The sequence below is a fragment of the Malaclemys terrapin genome, chromosome 2 (assembly GCF_027887155.1).
Source record: "Malaclemys terrapin pileata isolate rMalTer1 chromosome 2, rMalTer1.hap1, whole genome shotgun sequence".
Taxonomy (NCBI): domain Eukaryota; kingdom Metazoa; phylum Chordata; order Testudines; family Emydidae; genus Malaclemys; species Malaclemys terrapin.
Window position 1 is genome coordinate 272,957,176 of NC_071506.1, and position 25,307 is coordinate 272,982,482.

The 25,307-nt window shown below is 41.7% G+C and overlaps 1 protein-coding gene across 1 annotated transcript in view; it reads right to left on the bottom strand.

The window, feature by feature from the left end:
• Positions 1-224: 224 nt before the first annotated feature.
• Positions 225-25,307, bottom strand: part of LOC128833201 (sodium channel protein type 5 subunit alpha-like) — a 327,478-nt gene continuing 302,395 nt past the window's right edge. Inside the window, exons 24-29 of the mRNA XM_054021226.1 lie at positions 24,942-25,223; positions 9,597-9,650; positions 7,616-7,753; positions 7,103-7,207; positions 6,314-6,584; positions 225-5,050 (exon numbers count right to left, since the gene is read on the bottom strand). Coding sequence (XP_053877201.1) covers positions 3,816-5,050; positions 6,314-6,584; positions 7,103-7,207; positions 7,616-7,753; positions 9,597-9,650; positions 24,942-25,223 — 2,085 coding nt within the window. The 3' untranslated portion in view covers positions 225-3,815. The remainder of the gene's footprint in view (positions 5,051-6,313; positions 6,585-7,102; positions 7,208-7,615; positions 7,754-9,596; positions 9,651-24,941; positions 25,224-25,307) is intronic.

The window sequence follows — 25,307 nt, forward strand, 5'->3', positions numbered from 1 at the left end:
TTAATGGGAGTCTTTGACCTTAACAAGATTTGGATCTAGCCTTGAACGTGCAGCAGTCAGCCTTACAATGAAAGAATTACTGGAGTGGATTTTATTGATTCTTCATCTCTTATTACAAATGAAAAAAGTTGCCCTGCATTTCTCAACCAAATTTGGCTACCGAACAAGACTTGGAGAACTCGTGTAAATGCTGGTACAATAAAAAAATAATTTGGCACAGAAAGTATGTGTTATCCTTATTTATTTAATAAAGAAACATAGTAAACTTGGCTTTTTCCAGATACAAATAGCTTAGTATGTCCTGTGATATTGGCTGAAGTTTTAATGTGCTCTTTTTGTAGTTTGATGATTCATGCTGTACTCTTTATTGAGCAAATCCGCAGAAAATGACAGCACTCCTCATGCTTATAATAAGTATGCACTGTCTATCAAGTCACTAACTACAATATCACTACACTGGGAGGTTGTACCACTGATATATTGTGATCGGTATCTCCTTTAGTAAAGACTTGCAGGTCAGGTACTTGAAGTTTTTAAGGGAGTCCGACATCTAATACAAATGCAGCAATTACACTTCAGTTCTCAAGAAAGGTTCCAGAAAATAATAGAAAAATCCAATAGAAATTTTTACAAAGTCCATTTTGAACCTAATTTACAATTTCTTTTTAGAAAGTTTACTGTAAATATCTATAGTTAAGACCCTCTTTCAGACTCACTTTTTTACAGCTTTGGGGTACAACATAGTAGAGTTTGCAATTGTACTGATATGGTAGGGTCTTGCAGTAATTAAAACGATGCTCATCTCAGGGGTCCACTGATTGCTGGAAGAGCTTTCTTGTAATATAATCAGTAGCCAGCTAATTTTTTTTATCACAGCATTCTATTATTTGGCTTCGGTGTTATTTATAGTATATTAAGAAGTTACATTTTAATATATCTGCTAAATCAAGTAACAAATAATTAAAAATAATAACAAAATAATGTGAACAACCTATCACCACTATTCAGTCTTTGGTCTAAAAATAGGATTTTTTTTGTATATTAAGAAATTAGATGAGCAATACCCATTCAATTAGCATTTTTCCTCCTCCATTTTGTTCTTCAATTTTGAAAAGAAAATAATCCTACTAGTTGTCAATTAATAAATGTGGTTTTGTTTGGCATGTATGTGTATTTCCTATTTCGTTCAGTTAGAGGCAGCAGCTCGTTTCTAATGATCAATAATTCTCTTTCAAGAGAAAAAAATTTAATCAGTAAGTCATGTTGTTTGAGTGTCAACCATTCTAAAAACTTGCATGATACACACTTATAAATATAAAATATCACATATTCTTTCTGGGTTATATGTACAATCAGTATAATATTACAGCATAAATTACACAAGGAATCTGTGGAAAGGTTCTCTAACTTGAGAAGTCATGAGCAAAATTTATTGGGGGAGGGAGAAATTCCACTCTGAAAAACACATTTGGAGTAGTTTCCTTAAGTTGGAATCTAATTACATACAAGATTCAAAGGCAACAAAATCCCAGAAGGAAAATCTCTATGGTGTACACCATAAAGAGGGGGCTAGGGGGAAAGAGAGAATGATTATAATAATACTTACAGAGTGCCTTTCACCCTCAGAGTGCTTTGCAGCCATTAATTAAGTCTTACAACACTCCTGTGAGGTAGATAAGTATTATTATCCCCATTTTATAGATGGGTAAACTGAGGCACAGATAGGTTAAATTGTTTACCTAAAAATCACACAGCAAGAATCAGGAACAAACCTGACATCAAGTCCCCCGAATAACCAATCGATCACTCACAAAACTGAATGCTTGAGACACCTCTCATTGGATGAAGAAAAATTCATTAACATATATGTAGTCATATTATTTTATGTGTTTTCTTCACATATTCTGACTCATTTTGTCAACAGATGATGTGGTGACAGGAAAATTTCATTGTAACATGGTCTTGTTGCTGGATAGCTAAGATTCTCAGTAACAACCCCACGTGGATTTTGACACCTTTATAATCTAGAATGTAACTAAATGTCAACTACAGTACACTTTAAATACATTCTTGATAATTCTTTTTCTGCAAGGTGAAAAACATGGCTACTATTCCTTGTGGTGCAATCGCTCATTACAGACTTCTCAGGCAAGACCTCCCATGAAGACGCACCAAACCCAAGTACCATCATATTTGAAAATAACAAAGAGAGGGCTTTTCTGTAACCATTGACTTGTCTCTTTATATTCCACAGACACTTCCTCACATTTTGCCAAGGCTGGAAGGTTGATAATAAATTAATTTTTTTTTACAGTATAAAACCACTAAAAATGTCTACTCCTAAAGCACTTATAATGGGACCCCATTGCTGTCATATGTTTGGCCTGCGACTGATTGGTATTTCACATGCAACTATTCCTCTGCCTGCCTGCAAAAAGGAAGGTTCCCCAGTAATCTAAACACAGCCTCCAGTAAAGTGAAAGATAGAAACCCAGAAGGGATTCTATATATCAGAACTTTTGTACAGACCCTCCCACCCCATTGATAACACTGTAACAACCCTCCCGCACTTCACAACCTGCATCAAAGCATTAGAAAGTAATATTGATGCATAGAACTTGCACTAAGGGGGCGGGATAGCTCAGTGGTTTGAGCATTGGCCTGCTAAACCCAGGATTATGAGTTCAATCCTTGAGGAGGCAATTTAGGGATCTGGGGCAAAATCAGTACTTGGTCCTGCCTAGTGAAGGCAGGGGGCTGGACTCAATGACTTTTCAAGGTCCCTTCCAGCTCTATGAGATATAGGTATATCTCCATATATTATATTAAGCATGCTTTGCTCCATGTCATTGGAGAAAACATCCTATCCCACTCACTTAACAGAAAATCTATCTGGATACATAGTACTTTGGGGCATTTTACATCAGATTACAGGGTCATAACCTATTTCTAAGAGAGTTTGCTTACAACAAGCAAAGCATATTCTTGAAACATACTAAAAAATTAGTATTTTTATTAATTGTTTTACAAGCAGCATCCATTACTGTCTGATTTCCTGTAGGGTAGAACAAGCCATTTCTCTCTTTATTATTTGACATCACTTTCTTCCTCCTCATTTTTATTTTGTATTACTGATGACAAGCAGTTACATGTCCCAAAGGGGAGGTCATAGTGTAATAAATAGTTATATGTTGTTGATTAAATATTTTATTTTGCAACAATTTTCCTCTATGACTGACGGGAGTCCCACCAATTATTGTTACCTTGGTTCAGAGTTTAACATGTCGGCTGTAAGGATCATCTATCTCCATGGAAAAAGAGACAATTATTTGATTTAAGTAAAAAAATATCAAATATAATAAATTTATGAAAGACCATTCACAACATATACAGTAAGTGTTACATTTTGCTACAGCAGCTGTGATATATTCTTTTTCTTTTTAGAATGCAAGGTCATACATTGCCATAAGTAAACACACTAATATGAGTAAGACCTTAAATGAATGTTTACAGCCTGGCTTTATCTGTGGATAGATATACACTGTGTTTACTGTTTTACAGTCTAGCAGATTCATAATCACACCACTGATATAACAGCTATGACCCTGCATAGATTCTCCCTGTGCATATATAAACATTGAGCAATGGTGAAAAGAGCAGGGTCAAAGGTTATAACTTATCGACTCCCATAGTTAAGGGTAAAAACTCCATTGTTTATTTTGCAACTAATATTTAATAAGAAGGCTGCTTCAATTGTTGTGTAGTTACAGCATTACATTCTGTAAACAATATTTTAAAGCATTCTAAACAAACATTTAGACAATTGATTCTTTATCTCTGTCTGGAGATAGCAGATAATATACAGGTTCATCACTTTTGCTAGAGTCTGTCACCTTTAGCTGGAGGTTGTCACTAGTGGCTCTGGTGACACTGTCATAGGATGGAGGGAAAGATGTTGAGGACACAGTTTCTGATTTGTCTATTGGCCTACCATAATTTTCATTCATCATGAATGCAATGAGACCTTCTTTCTCAGGTGCCTCATCTTCAAGCATGTTGCCATCACAAGCTTGGTGACGGTATAAGAAAGAGGCCTGCTTCAAGGAGCGTTGAAACAAATGACTCCTGTAGGCCCTCTGGATAATAATGGCAGAAACCTCCTCTTGTTTCCGTCTGAGTGTGGTTGTGATTGGTTCATAAGAAATTTTAGATGGATTGGCAGCCATAAACTTTTCCTCCATCTGTATTTTAAGGGCATCCATTTCCCCAGTTTCTCCTAGTACCCGTTTGGTAAAAGCAAATAAAATATCCAAGCAGTGGATCCTATCTCCGCTGACCATGGGAAGGTCCATGGCTATGAGTTTAATATTGTTTGGTTTTGCTATGCGTAAAGGTTCTGCCAGAGCATCTGCAAAGTCTGAAAGCACAGAATACTCAATAAATTGAGTCGCTTCAGGATCAAACCTCTCCCAGATTTCATAAAACATATCAAAGTCATCTTCGCTTAGAGGCTCTGTACTTTCCTCAGTGGCTACGCTGAAGTTCTCTAAAATAATGGCTATGTACATGTTTACAACAATGAGAAATGATATAATGATATAAGTAACAAAAAATAGAATCCCTACAGCAGGGCTTCCACAGTCTCCCTTCGAACCATTTGCATTTTTTAGGTTCGGATCACAATATGGCGGTCCAGTGTTTAAAATAGGATTGAGAAGACCGTCCCAGCCAGCTGAGGTTGTAATTTGGAAAAGACAGAGCATGCTGTTAGCGAAGGTTTGGAAGTTGAACATGTCATCAATCCCATTCTCCTTTTTAACATAGGCAAAGTTAGCCATTCCAAAAATGGCGTAAATAAACATGACCAGAAAAAGAAGGAGACCAATGTTGAACAGAGCAGGAAGGGACATCATTAAGGCAAAAAGGAGAGTTCTAATTCCTTTGGCTCCCCGTATAAGTCTTAGGACCCTGCCAATCCGAGCCAAGCGAATGACTCTGAAGAGTGTAGGAGAGAAAAAATATTGTTGAATGATGTCAGAAAGCACGGTACCTTTAAGAAAAAAAGAAACAAATAACCAATTAATACAATTGCCCTGCTTGCTATCCCCTAACGCCAGCCCTGGCTTTTAATCTACTGGATATGCAGAAAAACAGTTGTTGTGGCACAGGTGGGCTGTGGAGGTTTTTATAGCATGTTGGGGAGCCTCAGAAAGAAAAAGGTTGAGAATCCCTGTCCTAGAGGAAACACAGCTAAGGGGCTGACGGATTGGTTAGATTTCATGCCCAATCAATCCTCAGGCTCTTTGTTGAGTCTACAGACAAAGATGTCAACGAAAGGGATAGTTTTTATGATGTGGACACCTGCTTATTACAAACTGGGACTGAGATCACCAGTTCAATTAATACAGGCCACAAGTAGTTATAGCTTTCAGTCACTACCTTTTGAGCCATTGCTCCTGAGGTGAAAGACTATAATACCCCAATGTTCATCCCCCCCCACCCCCCCAACGAAATTTACTTTGACAAAAAACTATAAAGTAACATGAATATCTTTAGGAGATATGAGAGTTAAATGCTGGTTTTAATGGAAATAATCTCTAGAATGTTCCTTAGTTACTTTTGTTCAATTTGATCAGTCATTCGTCTCAAATTGTATCATTTCCCCAATTGTTACTTTCTTTTTAATTGGCAGTTCATACGCAGATTGTAAACTCTCTGGGGCAGGGACTGTTGTTTTATTCTGTGCCTGTACATCACCTAGCATAATAGGGTTCTGGTCCATGATTGGGTCTGCTAGGCACTACTGCAAAATACAAATAATAAATAATAATAATGGCCCAAGTGGCTTTTGACTTTTCCTCTTACACCCTGACGCATTGCAACTACTAATCCTCTGACTGCCATTTCTCTAACACACCCTCCTGTGTTTCTATCAGCCACTAAATGCCCATTGAAATCAATGCCAGGGCATGTGAGGGTGTTACTTATTACTTTCAGCAGTATGGCATGTATGTTCTACTGGATGTATCTGTTATGTTCAGCATACCCAAACTCTCTACCTTTGCTTGGTCATGCCACATTTGATTGTTATGCGATGTTATTTCAATATGATTTAAATATAATTAAAATATTTAGGAACCAATCCCGTAAGTGGCTCTACCATTGGTGGAACTGAGGGTACCCAATGCCTAGCTGGAGGTGCTCAGCACCGTATTGCAAAAAGCATTTAATACTGTCCAAACACATCTCTGTTTCCACCTTTTATTTGTTCAGTTTTGGCAAAAAGACTTCTCTGCCATTGAATGTTACCTACCCACAATGGATAGAATCACAACAACAAAATCAAATATGTTCCAGCCATTGGTGAAATAGTAGTGTCTTAAAGCCAACATTTTGATGCTGCACTCTGCTGTGAAGATGGCAACGAAGAGCATGTTGATTTTATGAAGGATGTTCACTTTTTCTAGACTCTGGTCATCTGTTTCCACCATCATGGTGACCATGTTAAGGCAGATGAGAATCATGATGGAGACATCAAAGGCTTGTTTGGTGACTACGTCAAAGATAAAACCTTGGTATTTGTTCTGAAACAAATAAAAGGATCATTAGTGTTAGTTATGAGACTCAAATCATATAAAATGATGATATCATTCCCTCTCCTTGCAACTGGAATCCCGAAGAAAATATGTCACAGTTTCCACACGGGCCGTCGTAAATGTAAAGGGGGTGATGGATTGGTTGGATTTTCATGCCCATTCAAACCTAAGGCTCTTTGCTGAGTCTACCAACAATCATGCCAATAGTAGTGGTAGCTTTTATGAATGGTAACCTGTTTATTACAGATTGGGATTGAGATCCCCAATTCATTTAATACAGGCCACAATAGGTAATGGTGTTACACCGTTCATGAATTTGACCCCAAATCATCATTGTAGTACAGTGGTGATTATAAGACACACAATTCACTACACTTTCAAACAATGGCTGAATTAAACAAATTATATTACAAAACGGGCATTTTTTCCCAGGAGATTGTATTCACTCGATGAAAGACATTCACTGAATATACATATTTCAATTGGAATAACCTAGATATTCTCACCAGTGGCCTTGGGATGGGTTTTTGGGGTTTCTTGGAGCCCAGTTTTTTCATTGCATTATAATACTTTTTCTGTTCCTCTGTCATAAAGATGTCTTGCCCACCTAAGTATAAAGAGATAAAGCTGCTATTACTTTGGTTGAATGATAAGTATTATTGCAATGTAAACTAAGTTTGAGGTATTGGGAATTTCCATCCTTTTCTAATTTTCTTCCTTTGGGAAGGCATGTGTCCCTGAGGCACAACTAATCCCTGAGGTCCCCCTGGGCTGGTGCTGCTAACACTGCTTCCTGATTAGTGTGAGCACAATCTAACTTCCAGTGTTTTCAGAGCACTGGCCCTGCGTAGCGATAAGGGGCTGCTGCAACTGTGAATTTGTAAAGTAACGCAAGATGGTTTCTAAGGATATTCTGTTAATCGAGATGCTAGACTGGCTATGCTGCTGTTTTTAAATCCAGTCCTTTTGCCCCTCCATATAGCAGTCACAAGGGGCTATACAGCATATACAGTACTTATCTTTTTCTTTTGTTGGTTAAAATTGTCAATAATGACGCCTATGAAGAGATTCAATGTGAAGAAAGACCCGAAGATGATGAAAATCACAAAGTAGAGGTACATGTATAAATTATATTCCCATTCAGGTTGATCCTCACACTGCAAATATAAAAGGCAAATGTAAAAAGAAGAGGGAGAAAAACTGTGCCATCACCCCACACATCAAAAGATTAAAAATAAACTCACTCAATAACACAGAAAATATTATAAAAGTTAAGTACCCGTTCAGTGTTTAAGCATTCAGAGCTTGCCATTAAAAGGTCATCATTGGTATCTCAAATACCACGATCATTTCAGTTACACTTTATAATACTGTCATTATGATCATGTCATTACACTGTATTTTCAGTGTAAATATAGAGTGTAATTCATGTACTTAATCTTTGGTTAGAAGATTTTGTACTGGGTGCATGTATTAAAAAGTGCAACTTCAGAATATATCCACTGTAATGCATTCAATATGAAATAAAAAAGGGGAACAAATAAACAAATAAATCAATCTTCTGGCTATACTCCTGCTTATATGAACTGGTGGTAATCACGGATATTAATAAAATAACTGTTATGAGAGAAATTGATTTGACGTAACAACAGTGATCTTGTGCACTTAACCACCATAAGCTGGAAGCGAGGGCACCACAGAGTCAGGAAAAATCTGGCCTTGGCTTAGGCAGCAGAACCAAAACAGCTACACAATTGCAGTGTTACTAACTAAGATAGATAAAGTGAAAGGACAGATTCATGAAAATGGGGATGGGGGAAGTGGGGGAATGTGAATGGCTGATCTTGGTTTGGGTGGGCCTGCATTTGTAAGTTTCTTGCTGAAGTTGCTTTGCTGATAAGTAAAATAATGAATTATTATTCACTGTTGCTAGCAGGGCCTACTCCAGGCACCAGCGGAGGAAGCACATGCCTGGGGCGGCACATGCTAAGGGGCAGCATTCAGTCCAGGTGGCATTTTTTTTTTTATTGCTTCAGCAGTTCGGGCAGCAGTCCAAGTAGCTTTTTTGGGGGTGGGGGGGCGGCAAAAACGGGAGAGCCGGACCATGTTGCTAGGCTGTAGCTAGGGCGATTGTTAGCCTATTATGTGCTTGCTCAAGAGAAAACCTATAAAGAGTTTAGTTAGAGTCAATTGATCCTTAGGCTTAAGTTAGAGAGTGTACTTTGGAGAAGTCTGGAAGAAGTTCTTTTAACTGAATTTCTATGAGCTTGGGAGTCTGACAACAAAACTCCAGCTGCAGAAGGCTGGCCACCGGAATCCCGCAGCTGTCCCTTGACACCACCTAGACTTTGGGTAACTATATTTGGGGTGCTTCTAGACTTACTTTCACCTCTGATCATTCTAATCACAACTTCCACTTAACACATCTTGCAACAAAAAATAAGATCTATGGAAAATCTAAAGATCCATTCATCTTTGTGAGTCTCAGGTTTGTATTCACCTTTATATTGACCTTTCTGTCTGGCTTAAACAGATTGGAAAACTGAATCCTAAGACAGTATGAGGTGCAATGTAAATCGACATAGCTCCATTATGTCAATTTATGCCAGCCGAGGATTTGCTCCCTCCAAATCTCCCTACTGCTGCAGGACGGGAGGTCAGTTAACTGTTACCTGGAAGTTATTTGTGTCCTGAGTTGGGCCCCAGGTTTTAATATTTTTAAAATATTCTTGTATACTAGATAGTTACATTTTCAAACTGATCCATAATATAAACCCCACTACACAAATGATGGCACACATCCTAGACCCATTTCAGTCACTCTACATTTCACTAGCACATTAGACAAAAATCTGCCCTAAGTTAAACTTGGTGCATCCCCAGAGAAGTCAAGTGAGTTGCATACAGGTAGTTTTGCTGTTAACCAGCCAGAATGGTGCAAAATTCAATTAAACAGGAAAGAAGGATGCAAGAAGAAAGCATTTAATGTGAGTGACCTACCCCTCGTGAATCTACTGCTGCATACATAATGTCCATCCAACCTTTAAATGTTGCCTAGGAAAAAAACACCACATAATTAGGAAAATCATAAGCCTGTGTTCAAACGGTTACATTACTGCTTTGTGTTTTTCTGGAAAATATGATGGTAAGCGCATTCATCATTGTTAATAAATTGCTTTTTTTTTTAAAGCAAAATATACCTATTAATTTTTGTTTACAGAGGTACTTGAGATCACACTGAGGTCGTTTCCCCTTCTGGGTTCTCCTATTCATGCTATTTTTTTTCTTTTCTTTCTTGAAATTTTTAGTGGTAAAATAATGGCTTTTCATGGAGATTTTTTTTGTTAAACATGGCAATTAAATCTCCAGAATTCAGAATGGCTTCTTTCTGCAGGTAAGAAATTGAAGTAAATGGGAAATATCAACGTGTCACTGCAGAATAAAAATATGCCTGGTTGATTTCAGGAAAAACTAAACATGGCCTGTTTCTTGCACTTGGCTGAGCTACGTTCAGTTCAGTCCTGAGGAGGTGGGAGGGAAGGGAGCTTTATCCTATCTTTGCTGCTCCCTGATTCAGAGGCTAACAAGGGATCTATTCTGATAGCTGGGACCTGCTGGATCAGAGGCACTCTGGCCATGTCCCTTTCTCCTCATTACACCCCCTATAACCCAGACCCAGAGGGGGCGAGATCTGTCACATTGCAGGCGGACTAAGGCCTGCTATGAGGTTACAAACATGACCTTTTCAACCATCATCTCCCATTGCTTTAGCATTAGAAAGATTTTGAAGACTTAGGGCCCAACTATGGACCCCTTATTCATGTTGGTGAGCACTGACTCCTGTGTGCATTCACAGTGACGCTCCAATTCTGCTCTCATGGAGTAAATCAGGGGTAACACTATGAAAATCAATTGAGTCACATTGCAGCATAAGTAAGAGCAGCTTTGAGGAGAGTCATCGAAAGCTGTGAATGTGCAGGGGCATATCAAGCTCAGCAGACAGGATGATGGGAAAGTTTTAAGGAACATGGGCTGATTATGGCTCAGTAGGGGGATTTTTTTTGCACTGAAACTTGAATAAAGGAACATTTCTAAAAAACCAAAACAATGTGTTTGGCCAGTGATTTGTGTGTCTCCGGTGCTATTAAAAAGGATATGTATTTTAATAGGGACTTCCATCCTTGCTGTGCTCCCTACACTTGTTGACATACCAGGGAAGTTACAAGGCCTGGTTCTCATTTACCTTACTGCTCAGGCATTATAAAGAGGCATTAAAGTGGGTGTGAATGTAATTTAAGGCCCTTTCAAGCTGCCAGTGCAGTGTAAAAGGGTCTTGGTGTAGCCCCTCAGAATGAAAATGTGGCCCACAATCCTATTTTTAGAACATCAAAATCTACTGCCATACTAAACTGACACAACATTGGGCCTACATCTGGCCTAAATTATGCTGGTTTTACACCAGTTTAAATCCACTGAACCTGATTCTCATTTTACTTATACCAGTGTAAAGTATCAGTGGATTTACTGCTTTTAAAATTGGTGTGAGAGAAGAATCAGCCACATTTACTTCCACAGCGTCACCCCAACTTACAACAGTGTACTGAGAGCAAGAGTGCAGGAGAGCAGAACCATTTCCAACATATTTTAATATCTTGAGGACACTTGGGTTGAATTTTTATTGTGGCATCTAAGCACGTAATTCCAGATAATGCTAATTGGAACTTTGTGCATGATTCCCAATGGGAATTCAGTCCTTTGTGTTCAGCCAAGTATATCCAAAGTGCTTTTTCAAAAACTCCATTATATATACTCTATTATTAAATTAAATCTTTAAGATAATGCATTCTATTCTTGCTTTTAAATCCTGCTTAGCCAACGGAAAATTCATAGAGACGTCAACACTATTTATTTTTAATGAATATATATATATAAAACTGTATTTATAATGTTGTACGTGTTCTCACCCACTGGATAAAACAGATTAACCGCTGAAAATCAGCACCTTTTGGAAAATCTGTATAACTGTTCAGAGAATCAGAGAAGAGTTTAGAGGGCAGGTGATGTGATCCGTGGTTTCTCTGAAACAAATGATTATTTAACCCTGTCATGTTGATCCCTCTCAGCTGCGCTAATGGTTTCTTTTTTGCTGCTCTTTTTCTAATCCTGTGAAAGGCTTTCCAGTCTTCTTAGTGTCACTTTCCACTTACAGTTCAATCTGCTGTTCAGAGAGGCTGGGATTGGAGGAAATAAGAGGTCACACTCTGTCAATGACAGCAGAAAAGGCATGCTTACAAATGGATATGATCTTAACTTGCCCTGTTCTCCCAAGCTTTTATCTTCCTTAGGCATTTTATCCCTGGTATTTACAGTAAATGGGCTAGATTCCAGCCAGTGTGAGAGTGTAACATTTAGCATACAACATGGTTGTACTTAGTGACAGTGGCTGGTGAAATGATCTGATGAAGATAAAATATTATGGGAATGCAGGACTGTGATTTTATATTTTACCAAATGGTCTACAAGTGAGATAATTAAAAATCCTATTAGGCTTCTGGAAGACTTCCTTAGACACTTCATCTGCAAAGAGGAACAGCTATCAGGAATGAAAGAAACATAACACTGGGAAAGGAAATTATTTATCTGGAATTAGTAGCCACTTACATACTGAATTAAGACGTGACAAAAATCTTCATGGGAGTGTTTGTGATATTATCCTGTCTGGAAGCTATCCAGAGAAACATCATTTTCAACTGAAATTGTCATGTGATGAGATTATCTGTGGATAAACTCATCTTGGGACATGATTACATTTTGTTATTAGATTATTGGTTAGACACCATGCAGTAAATTAGCATAGGGAGAGGATAGGTGGACTGTGTCTAAATGGCCCTCAGAATATTTATCAGGCAACCAAAAGGCAAATATCTTAAAGTAAAACAAACACTTTAAATTTGGCACTGGGAGACACTCTCTTTAAATGGAGGAAATCCAAGATAGATGCTACAAAGGACTCCAATGGCTGTTTTTGAAGGCGGAAATGTTTCATTTTTATATTTTCAAAATGCCTTTTTGAACATTGCTCTTCCTAAAAAAGCATTTTAAAACCAAAACAAATCATTCAACGCCACATCAGGGTTAGTTCCTCATAGGGACACATTTAAGATGGCACCAACAAGCAAGAACAAGTTTCTTCTTCTGTTGTGCTAACTCTGTTCTATGCCCTTTTCACTGTTGCATGTCTCCAGTCCATTTTATTTTATAACTAATATTAATTTAATGTTATGATTATTCTTTAGTGCCCGCCACAGAAAATGATGTAAACATCAAGGTCCAATAAAGCCACACACACCTTTCATGGCATGTAGCTTTTTTACCTGAAGAGAGATTATAAAACAGTTTTGCTAAAAGAGGCATCCAATCTAGATACCTCTACCACGGAATAATGTTTTGTGACTAAGTGAACAGATCCCTAATTAGCTGCTCTACATATTTCTGCAATGGGAACATTTTTGAAAGAGGCTGCAGAAGCTGTCTGAGCTACACTTGGATAATCTAAACTAGCTAACTAGTAACAAAGCTTAATAAAGTTTGAGACCCACTTAGATAGCCTTTGAGATGAAATGGCATGGCCTCTGATTCTCTCTGCAAAGGCAACAAACAAACGATGTAGGCAAGACTTTGGATGACTATATATCCAAGGTATCTATCTAGGTAAAACAACAGGGTGCTGCAGCTATCTAAAGAGTGGAGTCTCTTGCCTCCCTTGGCTGGAGTGTTGTTTAGGGAAGAACACTGGTAGGGGACTCATGCTTTAGATGGAAGTCGGAAATGACCTTGAGAAGAAATTTTGGATAGGGCCTAAGAAAGGAACAGTGCATGGAGGGCCACCATGAGTGCCTGCAGCTCCCCAATCCTACAGACTGAAGTGACAGTCATTAAGAAGGCTGTTTTCATGGAGTGATGGTGCAATAAATATAATGCCAGAGGCTCAGAGGAAGGACCCGTTCATCCAAACTATATAGAGATCCCAGGAATGAGGCAGTTCCTGCACCAGTAGGAATGTGTGTGTTAGGCCTTCGAAGAATCTAGTCATTACATGATGTGAAAACTCATGTGTGGTCCTGGGATGTTGTGCTGATATAGCTCCCAGGTGCACCATTATAGAACTGATAGAAAGTCCTGATCGTTTTAATGACATTAAGTAATCCAGAATATTAGGAATGTTTGATTCTGTTGGAGACATCCTGTGTAGATCTGCCCAAAGGGAGCCTTTTCTACTTTCCTACTTCCTTTCTACTCCGTATAAGAATGTTTTGGGTGTCTCTAGAACAAGCTCTCTCCACAGATGCCAACCAGCCAGCATTCAGACTGTGATATGTAGAGAGGCTGGGTTTGGATGTAAGATGCTCCCATTGTCCAGGGAGCCCAGGTATGGACTGAGTGGCAATGTTACAGGATAATAAATTGAAAGTCTCATGAAATCCAGGTGGGCCGAGTTGGTGCTATCAGGATCGTTATAGCAGACTCTTGTCTGAACTTCCTTAGGACCCTCAGTAAAAGAGGGATCAGTGGATGTACATATATGAGACTTGGGGTTCAAGGAATGAGGAATTTGTCCAAGAAAGATCCTGGACTTAGGCCCCCCCGGAGCAGAAGGTAGGGCACTTTTTGTTAATTTTTGCGGCAAATGGGTCCATGGATGGGTGACCCTGCCTGTGAAAAGCTCTCCAAATTATGAATCCTTTATCGCCCACTTTTGTTCATTTGTAAATTTCCTGCTCAGGTGACCTGCTACAGTGTTCTGCAGTCCTGGTAGGTGCATGGCTGTAAGGGTGATCTGGTGGTGGATACACCAATTCCACAGCTGGATCGCTTCCAAACATAGAGGGGGTGATCATGCGCCTCCCGACCTGTTCACATGGAACATCGCTGTGGTGTTCTCTGTCAAACGAATCATTCTGAGTTCTAAGACATTAATGTGAAAACAAGTCTCCTCTCGGGACCACAAACCCCGAGGCTGATATTGATTTAGATGTACTCCCCGGCTAAGGCTGGAAGCATCAGTCTCTATTGTCTTTGAAGGCAGTCTTGGAGAAAAAAGGAACACTCTGGCATACCTGAATGGGATTCTTCATCATTAATCTCTAGTGACTTTAGGACATGTGGAGGAATATAGACTGGAATATCTATATGATGTTTGCTCAGAAGGTAATAGATTTTAGCCACCCTTGCATAAAATGAAGGTAAAGTCTGGCATATAGAGTTATGAATGTGCATAAGGACATGTGACCTAATAATTTCAGACACATTCTTACTGTTATATGAGGCTGTTTTGGCAACTGACTTGTTGAGATCTTCAGTGGCTTCAAATCTGGCTCAGGTAAGTATACTCTTACTCTTGTGGAGCGTAGAAGTGCTGCCATAAACTCTGTTTTCTGGGTGGGCACCACAGATAACTTCTAGTTCATTGATCTTGAGTCCCAAAGTGGAAAAGCGCTGTAGGATGTGATGAACATAGTCTGTTATCTGTTGAGGTGAGCTCCCTCAAACAAGCCAATCATCAAGGGTATAATTGTATTCTTTGCCATTTTAAACAAGCTGCTATTATTTCAAGGCATTTTGAGAAAACCCTGGGGGTTGCTGATAATCCGAGGATCTTGTATTAGAAATAAGAAATCCCTATTATAACTCTTAATTATTTCCTGTGTCCTAGGTGACATGAAATATGTAAATACGTGTCCTGGAGCTTGAGATCTGCAAACCAGTCCTGTGGATCTAGGGGTGGGATTATTGAGGCAAGGGTTACCATTCTGAACTTGATTTGACAAATTAAGATCCAGAATAGGATCTTGGAGATTAAAAAATAATGGGAACAAAGACTTTTCTTCTTGTATTGAAGAGGTGCACCTTTTATTGCTCTCAGAGCCTCTACCGCCTGTTGCATTTGTCTCTCATGAGAGGGGTCATTGAAAAGGGACAGGAAGGATGGATGAGGAGTAGAAAGAGCTTGAAACTGGATTGAATATCCAACCTGGAGGTCTTCCAGGACCTAGCAGTCCTAGGTGATATTGGTCCAGGCATCTTGAAAATAAAAAACGGTCCCCAAATGGGGTAGGTCATGGGTACAGACCCTTTGGGTGTGGTTCTGTGCAGCTCTCGACTCACTAAACCATCAAACTGGCAGTCTCAAGGTAGGAACTGGTCTCACTGGTGCTGATGAAGAAGCAGTGTAATCTTCTGTGTAATCCTTGTTTCTTCCAAGGCGTTCTGATGGCCTGTGATAGGGAGGATACAGGGAGGGGAAGAAGTCTGCCAAGGATAGGGGTGTATAACTTGTTTCCTTCTGGGTTATCGTGTGTATACATCCAGGGATCTAAGAGTAGCTTGGGAGACCTTTAAGGGTGTAATGCATCATCTGTCTTGTGGCTGAGAAGGTCACAACTCTCAAAAGGGAAATTCTGTATAGCAGTCTATGCTTCCCTGAAGATCGTAAACATGACACCCATTTCGCCATCACTGCTGTTGCCATTGTCCTTGCTATTCTGTCTGATGCATCAATTGCTGCCTGTAAGGAGGTCCAAGCTCTTAACTGACCCTCTGCAATTAAGGATCTTAAGTCTTCCCTTGAATCCTGTGGTAAGTTGTCTGTGAAGTCTGACACCTTATGCCAACTGATGTAATCATCTATGGCAAGGAGTGCCTGGGAAATGGCAATGCTCACAGCTGGCAGAAGTGTAGCTCTTCCTTCCAGAGACATCCAGGCATTTGGGCTCTTTTCCTCCAGGTGTTGTCTTAGAGCTCTGCTTTCTCATCCTCTCTTGGGCAGCAAGGTATGGGATGAGCGTATAAATACTCAGATCCGGAAAATGGAACCTGGTACCTTCTGTCTACCTTTTAACATGTTGGAGGAATAGATGCAGGCATCTGCCACAGAAACTGTACAGGTCTAAGAGTACCTCATATACTGGCATAGCCAGACTGTCTGACATTGAGGTGTGCAAGATATCTAACAATTTATAGGACTTCTCCTGCATTACCTCAGTTGGAATGTCTAATGTATATGCCATCTGATGAAGGAGGTCTTGAAAGGATTTGTAGCTGTCAGCGTGTGGTTGAGCAGATGGGACCATGGCTTTGTTGGCTGAGGATGACACGATGGCAGCCAGGGCCGGCCCCAGGCACCAGCGAAGGCAGTAAGTGCCTGGGGCGGCCAATAGAAAGGGGCAGCACGTCCGGGTCTGCGGCGGCAATTAGGCGGCAACTCCATCGCTCCGCTTCAGTCTTCGGTGGCACTTCAGCGGCGGGTCCTTCACTCCCTCTCTTCCTCTTCGGCGGCAGCTCAATCGGGTTTTTCTTTTTTTTCTTCACTGCTTGGGGCGGCAAAAAAGCTGGAGCCGGCCCTGATGGCAGCAACAGCAAGTTCAGCTGACTGATGGATTTCTATGTCAAAGACTTGCAATTGTTGAGGATCCAATCTCGAGTGCATGGGGCGTATGCACACCAAGAGGAGAATGTATATATAGGGACAAGCAAATAAGAAGAAAGGAGTGCTATCCCAGCATAGACATCCAGAACTTCTAGTCAGTTACAGAGAAGAAGCACTGCCTTCAGAAAAGCAAATTCAAGTGCTGGGAAGGTGTAGGAGTGAGAAGGTGAAGCTAAATCACTTAATCTACAATAAAGATGCAAAAATATCTGGGGTGACCCTTACTTTTAAATGATGCTATTTTTCATCTTAGAGATAAGTGCAAGTCTTCTATATATAGACATACGTCTTTACTCTCTTCTGCTACTTGTCCTCTATCTTCCCATGTTCTGGCCTTTACTGTAAACATAGTTCTACTTTTGTCTCCTTCTCCCACTCTGAGCTTCAAGTCACCCCCCGATGTCACAGCAGCCAGATCCTTTTAACACCTTCCACGTCCCTATGCCAAGTGTATGCCTTCCCCTTCTTCAAATCCATTTAATACCCACCTCATTTAGGAAACCTTCAATGGGGAGAAGTTATGTAGGGAGAAGTTGCAAATCAGTCTGATGTGCATTCTTGTGGGAGGGACGAGCTGAAGGTGACGCTTAGGTTACCAGTCTGAGTGCCTGGGAAGGGATGGTGTTGTCACCACTAACAGAGAAGTGAAGGGAAGACAAAGCATTCTAGCCTGAATGTCACAAGGAAGTCAAGTAAGAAAGAAATATATATTGATAATTATCAATATCTATGTTATCTCTCTGGATACTATAAGTGATTGTTGAAGGTGGGAGGGATGGCAGAGTTGCCTTCTGGTTGTGAGTTGGGGTTGCGGTGGGCTTACCTTGTTGCAGGGAGGTGCCTTTTTTTGGCAGTTCAAAGGTGCTAAACCTAGATATCCTTCCTCTCGGGGGGAGGAGGAGTTTGAGACTTATGTGGTTTTGGAAAAAACACTGGTAGGGGAATGAACTGGTTAAGAAGAAAGTCCAGAGTAACTTTGATAAGAATTTAGGGTGTGGGCATAAAGATATCTTGCCCTTGAAAAACACAGTTAAGGTGTCTGCCACCAATCTCCCAATGTCTCTGACTCTCCAGGTCGATGTGATCGCTACTAAAAATGCTGTCTTCATGGATAAGTGAAGCAAGGAAGAGGTTGCCATTGGTGCTAATCGTGGTCTTGTGAGACATCTAAGTACCAGCTTGAGGTTCCAAGTCAGAGTGCGGTCCCTAACTTGGGGGTAGAGATTCCTCAAACACTTAATAAACCTTGAAGACATAGGGTGAACAGATACAGAAAATCCTTCTACTGGAGGATGAAAAGCTGATATTGCAGTCAAGTGAACCTGAATCAAGCTAATCGATAACCCTGATTTCTTTAGATCCAATAGGTAATCTAGGATAGCTGAGAGCAATGAAGATTCAGAGATGAGTGGTGGTATTGACACCAATGGTTGAATCTTTTCTAATTCTGCAGGTAAGTAATTCAGGTTGACGCCTTTCTACTGTTCAGTAACACTTTTAGTTCAACAGAGCAGGTAGATTCTAACCCCGCAAACCATCGTGGAACCATACCCTGAGGTGGAGAATCCCTAGCTTGGGATGAAGTAAATGACTTGCATCTTGGAAAAGGAGATGAGGATTGATTGGAAGCATAAGAACATAAGAACGGCCATACTGGGTCAGACCAAAGGTCCATCTAGCCCAGTATCCTGTCTTCCGATGGTGGCCAATGCCAGGTGCTCCAGAGGGAATGAACAGAACAGCTAATCCTCAAGCGATCCATCCCCTGTCGCCCATTCCCAGCTTCTGGCAAACAGAGGCTAGGGACACCCTCCCTGCCCATCCAGGCTAATAGCCATTGATGGACCTATCCTCCATGAACTTATCTAGTTCTTTTTTGAACCCTATTATAGTCTTGGCCTTCACAACATCTTCTGGCAAGGAGTTCCACAGGTTGACCATGTGTTATGTGAAAAAATACTTCCTTTAGTTTCATTTTGTGACCCCTAGTTCATGTGTTATGAGGCGTAAATAACACTTCCTTATTTACTTTTTCCACTCCAGTCATGATTTTATAGACCTCTATCATATCCCCCTTAGTTGGCTCTGGTCACTGGAGGGACGCACAGTTGAAGCAGGTAAGGATACCAACCTTGTCTTCGCCAGATCAATATTATAAGGATTACCCTAGCTTTGTCCTGTCTGATCTTGTTCATCACTCTCAGTATTAGCAGTGTTGGAGGAAATGCATAGAAGAGTCCCTTTGTTCAAGATAAAGAGTGATGGCCTAGATCGCCTCTTGAGCAAAACAGAAAACACTTCTTGTTCCTGGAGTTAGCAAATAAGTCCATCTTTGAAAGTCCCCAGTTTAGGAATATACCATGGAGAATATGAGACTCCATTTCCTATTCATAATCCTGGGAGACATGCCTGCTGAGAATATTGGCTGTGGTGTTCTAAACACCTGGGAAGTAGATGGCTGAAATGTGGATCTGAGAGGCTATACACCTGTTCCACAACTTTATTGCTTTGGTGCACAGGGAGGGGGATCTTGCTCCCCCTTGCCTATTCATACAGAACATGCAGACCACATTATTCATCATGATCCTCATTGATGAGGGGTAGGAAATAGAGACAAGCATTCTTGATTGCCCTGAGTTCCAAAAGGTTGAGGAGGAGAATGATTTCCTGAGGTGACCATGTGCCTTGAGCCGTGAGTATTTTGAGGTGAGCTCTCCATCCCAGTAGGGATGCACCTGTTGTCATGGTTATTATTGGAGTTGGGCAAACAAAAGGAATGCCTGCACCAACATCCAGTTGATCTTTCCACCAGTGTAGGGAGTCCTTTACATGAAGGGGAACTGCAACTTGCTTCTCCAAACTGTCTCTGGTTGGTGAACAGATTGTTCTGAGCCAGCCTTGGAAGCAACCGAGGTGTGATTGGTCATGAAGGTGTAAGCTGCCATATGACCCAGGGGATGTAGACAGTTCCTTACTGAGGTTCAAGGACTCCCTTGAATGGTTCTGACTAGATTTGATAAAGTTATGAATCTGTCAGTGGAAAGGTAGGTCCTGGCTGTCAATGAATCCAAGTATGCCCCTATGAACTGATTAATGTGGATTTTCTTACATAGAGCTGAAGACCCAGTTCTTGGAAAAGGGAAAGGTCTGTCTGAGCGGATGACAGTACCGCTTCATTAGAGCAGCCAATCATTGAGGTACGGGAAGACTAAAATTGCCTCCCAAAGAAGGTAAGCAGACACTACTGCTAGGACCTTTGAGAACACCCTTGGAGTAGAGAAGAGGTGGAAGGAATGTATTCATTATTGAAAATGTTTCTAGTCGACTGCAAGGCTTTGGTATTTTCAGTGAGATGGGTATATTGCCATATGGAAATAGGCGTCTCTTAGACTGAGGTCCAAAACCCACTCTCCTGCCTCTAGTCAAGGGATTATAGCTGCCAGTGTCACCATCCTGAACTTTTGAGACTTCCAAATTTGTTTAGTAGTCTTAGATCTCAAATCGGTTTCCACCCTCAAATAGAACCCCTTTCCTTTGTGAGGAGCTGGAACTGGCTCTTTCACTTCTAAATTAAGGAGTCTATTTTTTGTCTCAGTAGAAGCTTGTGAGAGGAATTCCTAAAGAGGGATGGGGAAGGAAAATGCAAGGGAGGGAGGGAGAGATGTAAAGTGGATAAAGTAGCCTGATGTTTTGACCTCTATTGACCCACTTGTCTGTAGTGACCCACCTCCTAGCACGTTGGAAATGGGAAAGAAAGGAAGTGGGGAAAGGGTTGCAGCTGCTAAACTAGAGGTGTGGGAGGATTCGGGCACTTGACTGACCCATCAAAACTGTTGTTTCAATGATCACTAGGTACTCGCAGAAGGAGGATGAGAAGCTCTTTTCTCTGGAACTTATGTCTCTTGGGGGTTTGGTAGATCTGTGAAACTATGGGGGTTTGGTAGATCTGTGAAACCCAGAGAACTGATCAGGATGAGATCTCTGGGCAGTTTTTGATCTATTCAATTTTTTTTTGTAGGAGTTACATATACCTGGTGATCTTAACATGACCCTGGAGTCTTTTAGTGTGTGAAGAGACTCATCTGTGGTTTTGAGAACAACTTTCAAACATCAAAGGGGAGATTCAGACCTCATTGGAACTCCAGGAGTTAAAGCCATGACACCCTGTTCATAACTACTGCCATAAAAATGGACCTGGCAGTGGTGTCTGCATCATCCAAGGACACTTGAAGAGACATCCTGACTAATAACTGGCCCCTCCATGATGGTGGCCTGAAATTGTTTCCTCTGTTCCTGTGGAAGATGATCAATAAAGGCCATAAATTTATCATAGTTTGTGAAATTATATTTAGACATGACTACCTGATAGTTTGTGATCTCAAATTGCAGGGTCGCAGATGATTATTACTTCTGTCCAAAGAGGCTTAAGCACTTTTGGTCATTGTCATGCAGGGCAGACTTGTAGTAGTGTTGCTTACTCTGCTCATTCACTGCATCCACCACCAGAGAATTACATGGAGGGGGGTGGGGGAGAATAAAATTTTGGAGTCCTTGGAGGGGACATAATATTTTTTATCTGCCAATTTGCAAGTTGGTGGAATGGTAGTGGGTGTTTGCCAAACAATCTTTGCTGGGTCCAAGAGCACCTAATTAATGAATTATACTAGTCTTGTGGGTGTCGCTGGTTGTAAAATGTCAAATAATTTGTGTTGTGAATCCTTGACATCTTTGAGTGGTATCTGAAGAATGTTGGCTACCTGCTTTATAAGGTCTCGAAATTGCTGGAAATCATTGGTCATGGATGGTGGTGGAAGCATCATGGTCTCATCTGGAGACAATAAAGAGATAGGAGTTTGAGAGGTGGCTTCTTTATCTTCCTGTTCCTGAAATGTCTCCTCATGTTGGGGTCTCAGTTGGCAAGAAGAGGATAAAATATCTCTAGCTTTCCAATGTGTCTGAGTTGGTGTTTTGGCAAATTGCTGTTGGTACGCAGCCCAGGGACCCCAATATAGCCACTGGGGGAGTCCGTAAAGGAGAGGGGGTAGCATCCATGGTTGGTCCCATCACCTTAGTGTTATGCATGAGGATCTTCCCTATGCGTGTCAAAGAATCAGTTCCTGTATGGGTGGGTAGGAGAACACTGCACTGAGATGGAAGAGACCGAATGGAGGTCTCCCTCTTCCTCTTCAATATCCTCCAACTGGTGGGTACTAATAGAACAAGGTGGAAAGTCTGGAAGTACTGGAGAGTGATGGTAGTCTGGAGATCGGAGGCTCGGTACTGAGAGGTGTTCAGTACCCATGAAAAGTGGAGATTTTGGGTCATCCGCCACTGATAAGTCTTTTGAGTATCTAAATTCCTGTGGTACCGAGTGGAGGATTGGTACCAATGTGCTTGACAACAGAAGGAGATGGTACTCTTAGAGCATACCGAAGTAGGCACCGATAGTGTCTGATGCTTCAGTTTGCACAGTACCCAGGGTCCTGACTGGGGAGGTACCAAAGATGGAGCTGTGCACAATGGTATTGGTCTGGAGGAGTGCTTATCCTTACTCTCTTTGTCCCTTGTAGACAGTACCAGGACTCTGTCAGAGCCATGTTTCTCCTTGGATCTCCGAGAGTCTTTCACCTCTACAGTACCAAGCTGAGAGATCGAGGCTTCTGATATCATGCACTTAGCAGGGGACTAAGGTCTTTTGGGAGCATATCTTATGGGAGGGAGTCAAAGCTCCTCTTCTTGGGAGCCTTCACTGAGGCCTCAAGAATCTTCCCTTTCTTATGGGAAGATATGTGCTGAGGTCAAAGGGGTGCTGGATCTGCCCAGAGACAGATTTCCAGGGTGGGGGCGGGAGGAGTTTCTCCTGACCTGACTGAAGTGGGTCAAAGGGAGCACTCCATCATCAGCAGCCTCAGCTTGATCTCCCGGTACTTCCTTGTCCTGGATTTAAGGGCCAGGCAGACATTACACTTCTGGGGGATGTGTGACTCTTCCAGACAGCAGACACACTTAGAGTGGCTGTCGCTAACCAGAATAGCTTCCTGACAAGAGAGGAAACATTTGAATCCTGGAGAGCCAGGCATGCCCTGCCAGAGAGTAAGGCTCCCTGAAGGAAAGGAGAGGAACAAAATTAATCCTCACACTACTTATCTACTAACAACTGTTGTATCTAATACTAAATAGTAGTAAACTATAAACAAGAAGTGAGCGACGGCACGTTCAAAGCAGATATGCTAGGGCTCTGTCTCAGGCTGAAGTAGTTGAGAAGGAACTGAGAATGGTTTGCAGAGCAGCACTTTATAGCCTTGGTGTGTGGCATGAGGATCTATAGGATGCATACGCAGCCTGAAGGATGCTGCTAGCGGAAAATCTCCGATCAAAGGCTCAAGAGGTGCATACGCATTTGAAGAGGAGCATCCATAGGGACACGACTTGACGAAGAACTAGTAGATGAAGCTCGGATATAATCACTCCAGAACATATCTGGATGCTAGTATATCAAGGAGGGGTCAAACTTTTTCACTGTGTTGACTGCATTTTAATAGAGATTGTCTCCGGTTTTGTATGGATCACTTCCTCTCCCATTCATACAACTACAGGAAGAGTTTACATGAAAAAGCATTATTCAGAAGACATGAAAGGCAGGATTCTCAGCTGGTATAAAAGGGCCAAGCTCTACTGACTTCAGAGGAGCTATTCCGATTTACAGCAGGTGAGGATCTGGGCCTTCATGGTATTTAGCTGTCTTTTAAGTAAATTTAGCAGCTGGAAGAGAGGAGTAGGAGGAGCCAGCATCATGTGAGCAGCCAGATCTCTACAGCATGTCCTCTGCAGACCGCCTGTGGTCGTTGGATGACAACTTCGGGACTTCTTTACTAGGTGATCAGAGGATTTTAGTAAATGACTTTGAGCTGAATTCCTCCCTCACACTACTTTTACTCCAGTATTACCTGCACTGACTTCATCTGAGTTACTGCCAATTTACAGGGGTGTAAATGAGAGGAGAATCAGGCCCTTTTCACTTAAGGTCTAACCGGAACACTGGTAATCCATCACAGGTTCAGTAAAGCCAACGAACTGTATCCTGGCACATATGCCTGCACACAGTGCTGCTTTCATTGTAGGAACTCTGACTCAATTTTGCTCTGGATTACAAACAGGAAGAAGAACAAAATGGTTTCAAATCCGCCTTTGGGGCTTGAGCACCTTCAGGATGACTCTAAAAGAGAAGTGCGTGGAGTATACCCCTGGAAACAGGGCCGGCTCTAGGCACCAGCAAAGCAAGCAGTTGCTTGGGGCGGCACATTTGCAGGGGCGCAAGAATCCAGCATGGGAGCTGAGAACCAACAGGGAGCCCTCGGAGCTGTAGTTCCTTGGTTAGCTCCCTGCCTATAGAGCCAGCCCTGGAGCAGGGAAAGAACTACATTTCCCAGCATTCCCTCGGCCACTAGTAACAGGAAAGGGAGGGGGAAGGAGTATGGATCTGAAACCTGCAGCTTGCTGTGAATGGTAGGGACAGAGCCAGCTTTAGGTTTTTTGGCGCCCCCCACCCCAGCCCTGGGCTCCCCCCGCACCCATGTGTTGCCCCAGCCCTGGACTCTCCCCTGCCCACACCCCCTGCCGCCCCAGCTCTGGCCCCCACTTGCACTTCCCTGCTGCCCCAGCCCTGGGCTCTCCTCCGACCCACACCTCTTGCCGCCCCAGCCCTGGGCTCTTCCCCCCCTGCCGCCACCCCAACTCTGGCCCCCACCTGCACCCACTGCTGCCCCAGCCCTGGACTCTTCCCCCGCACCCCCTGCCACCCCAGCTCTGGACCACTCGATATCTACCTAACAAGAAAAAGTGTTTTTGATAGAACTTACCACCTGTAGAAGAGCCAGGTAACCAGCACCAACGTTATCAAAGTTGACTTTAACTTTTGTCCAGTAAAAATTGCCTGTCACGTTATAGAGTATGCACTCGCTCATGTTATTAACAACTTTAGAGTCTAAAGGCATATCTCCTGCTGTCTTGTTAATGCATTTTCCAAACTTTCCTGCAAACAGGTTCACTCCCATGATGCTAAAAATGAGCCAGAAAATGAGGCAGACGAGCAGAACGTTCATGATGGAAGGGATGGCGCCTAACAGGGCATTCACAACCACCTTAAGTAAGTGAAAAAAAAGAAGAAGCATACAATTACTGCAGACCTTCACATGAACACATCCCTAAGAAGCTGTTTTGTACAC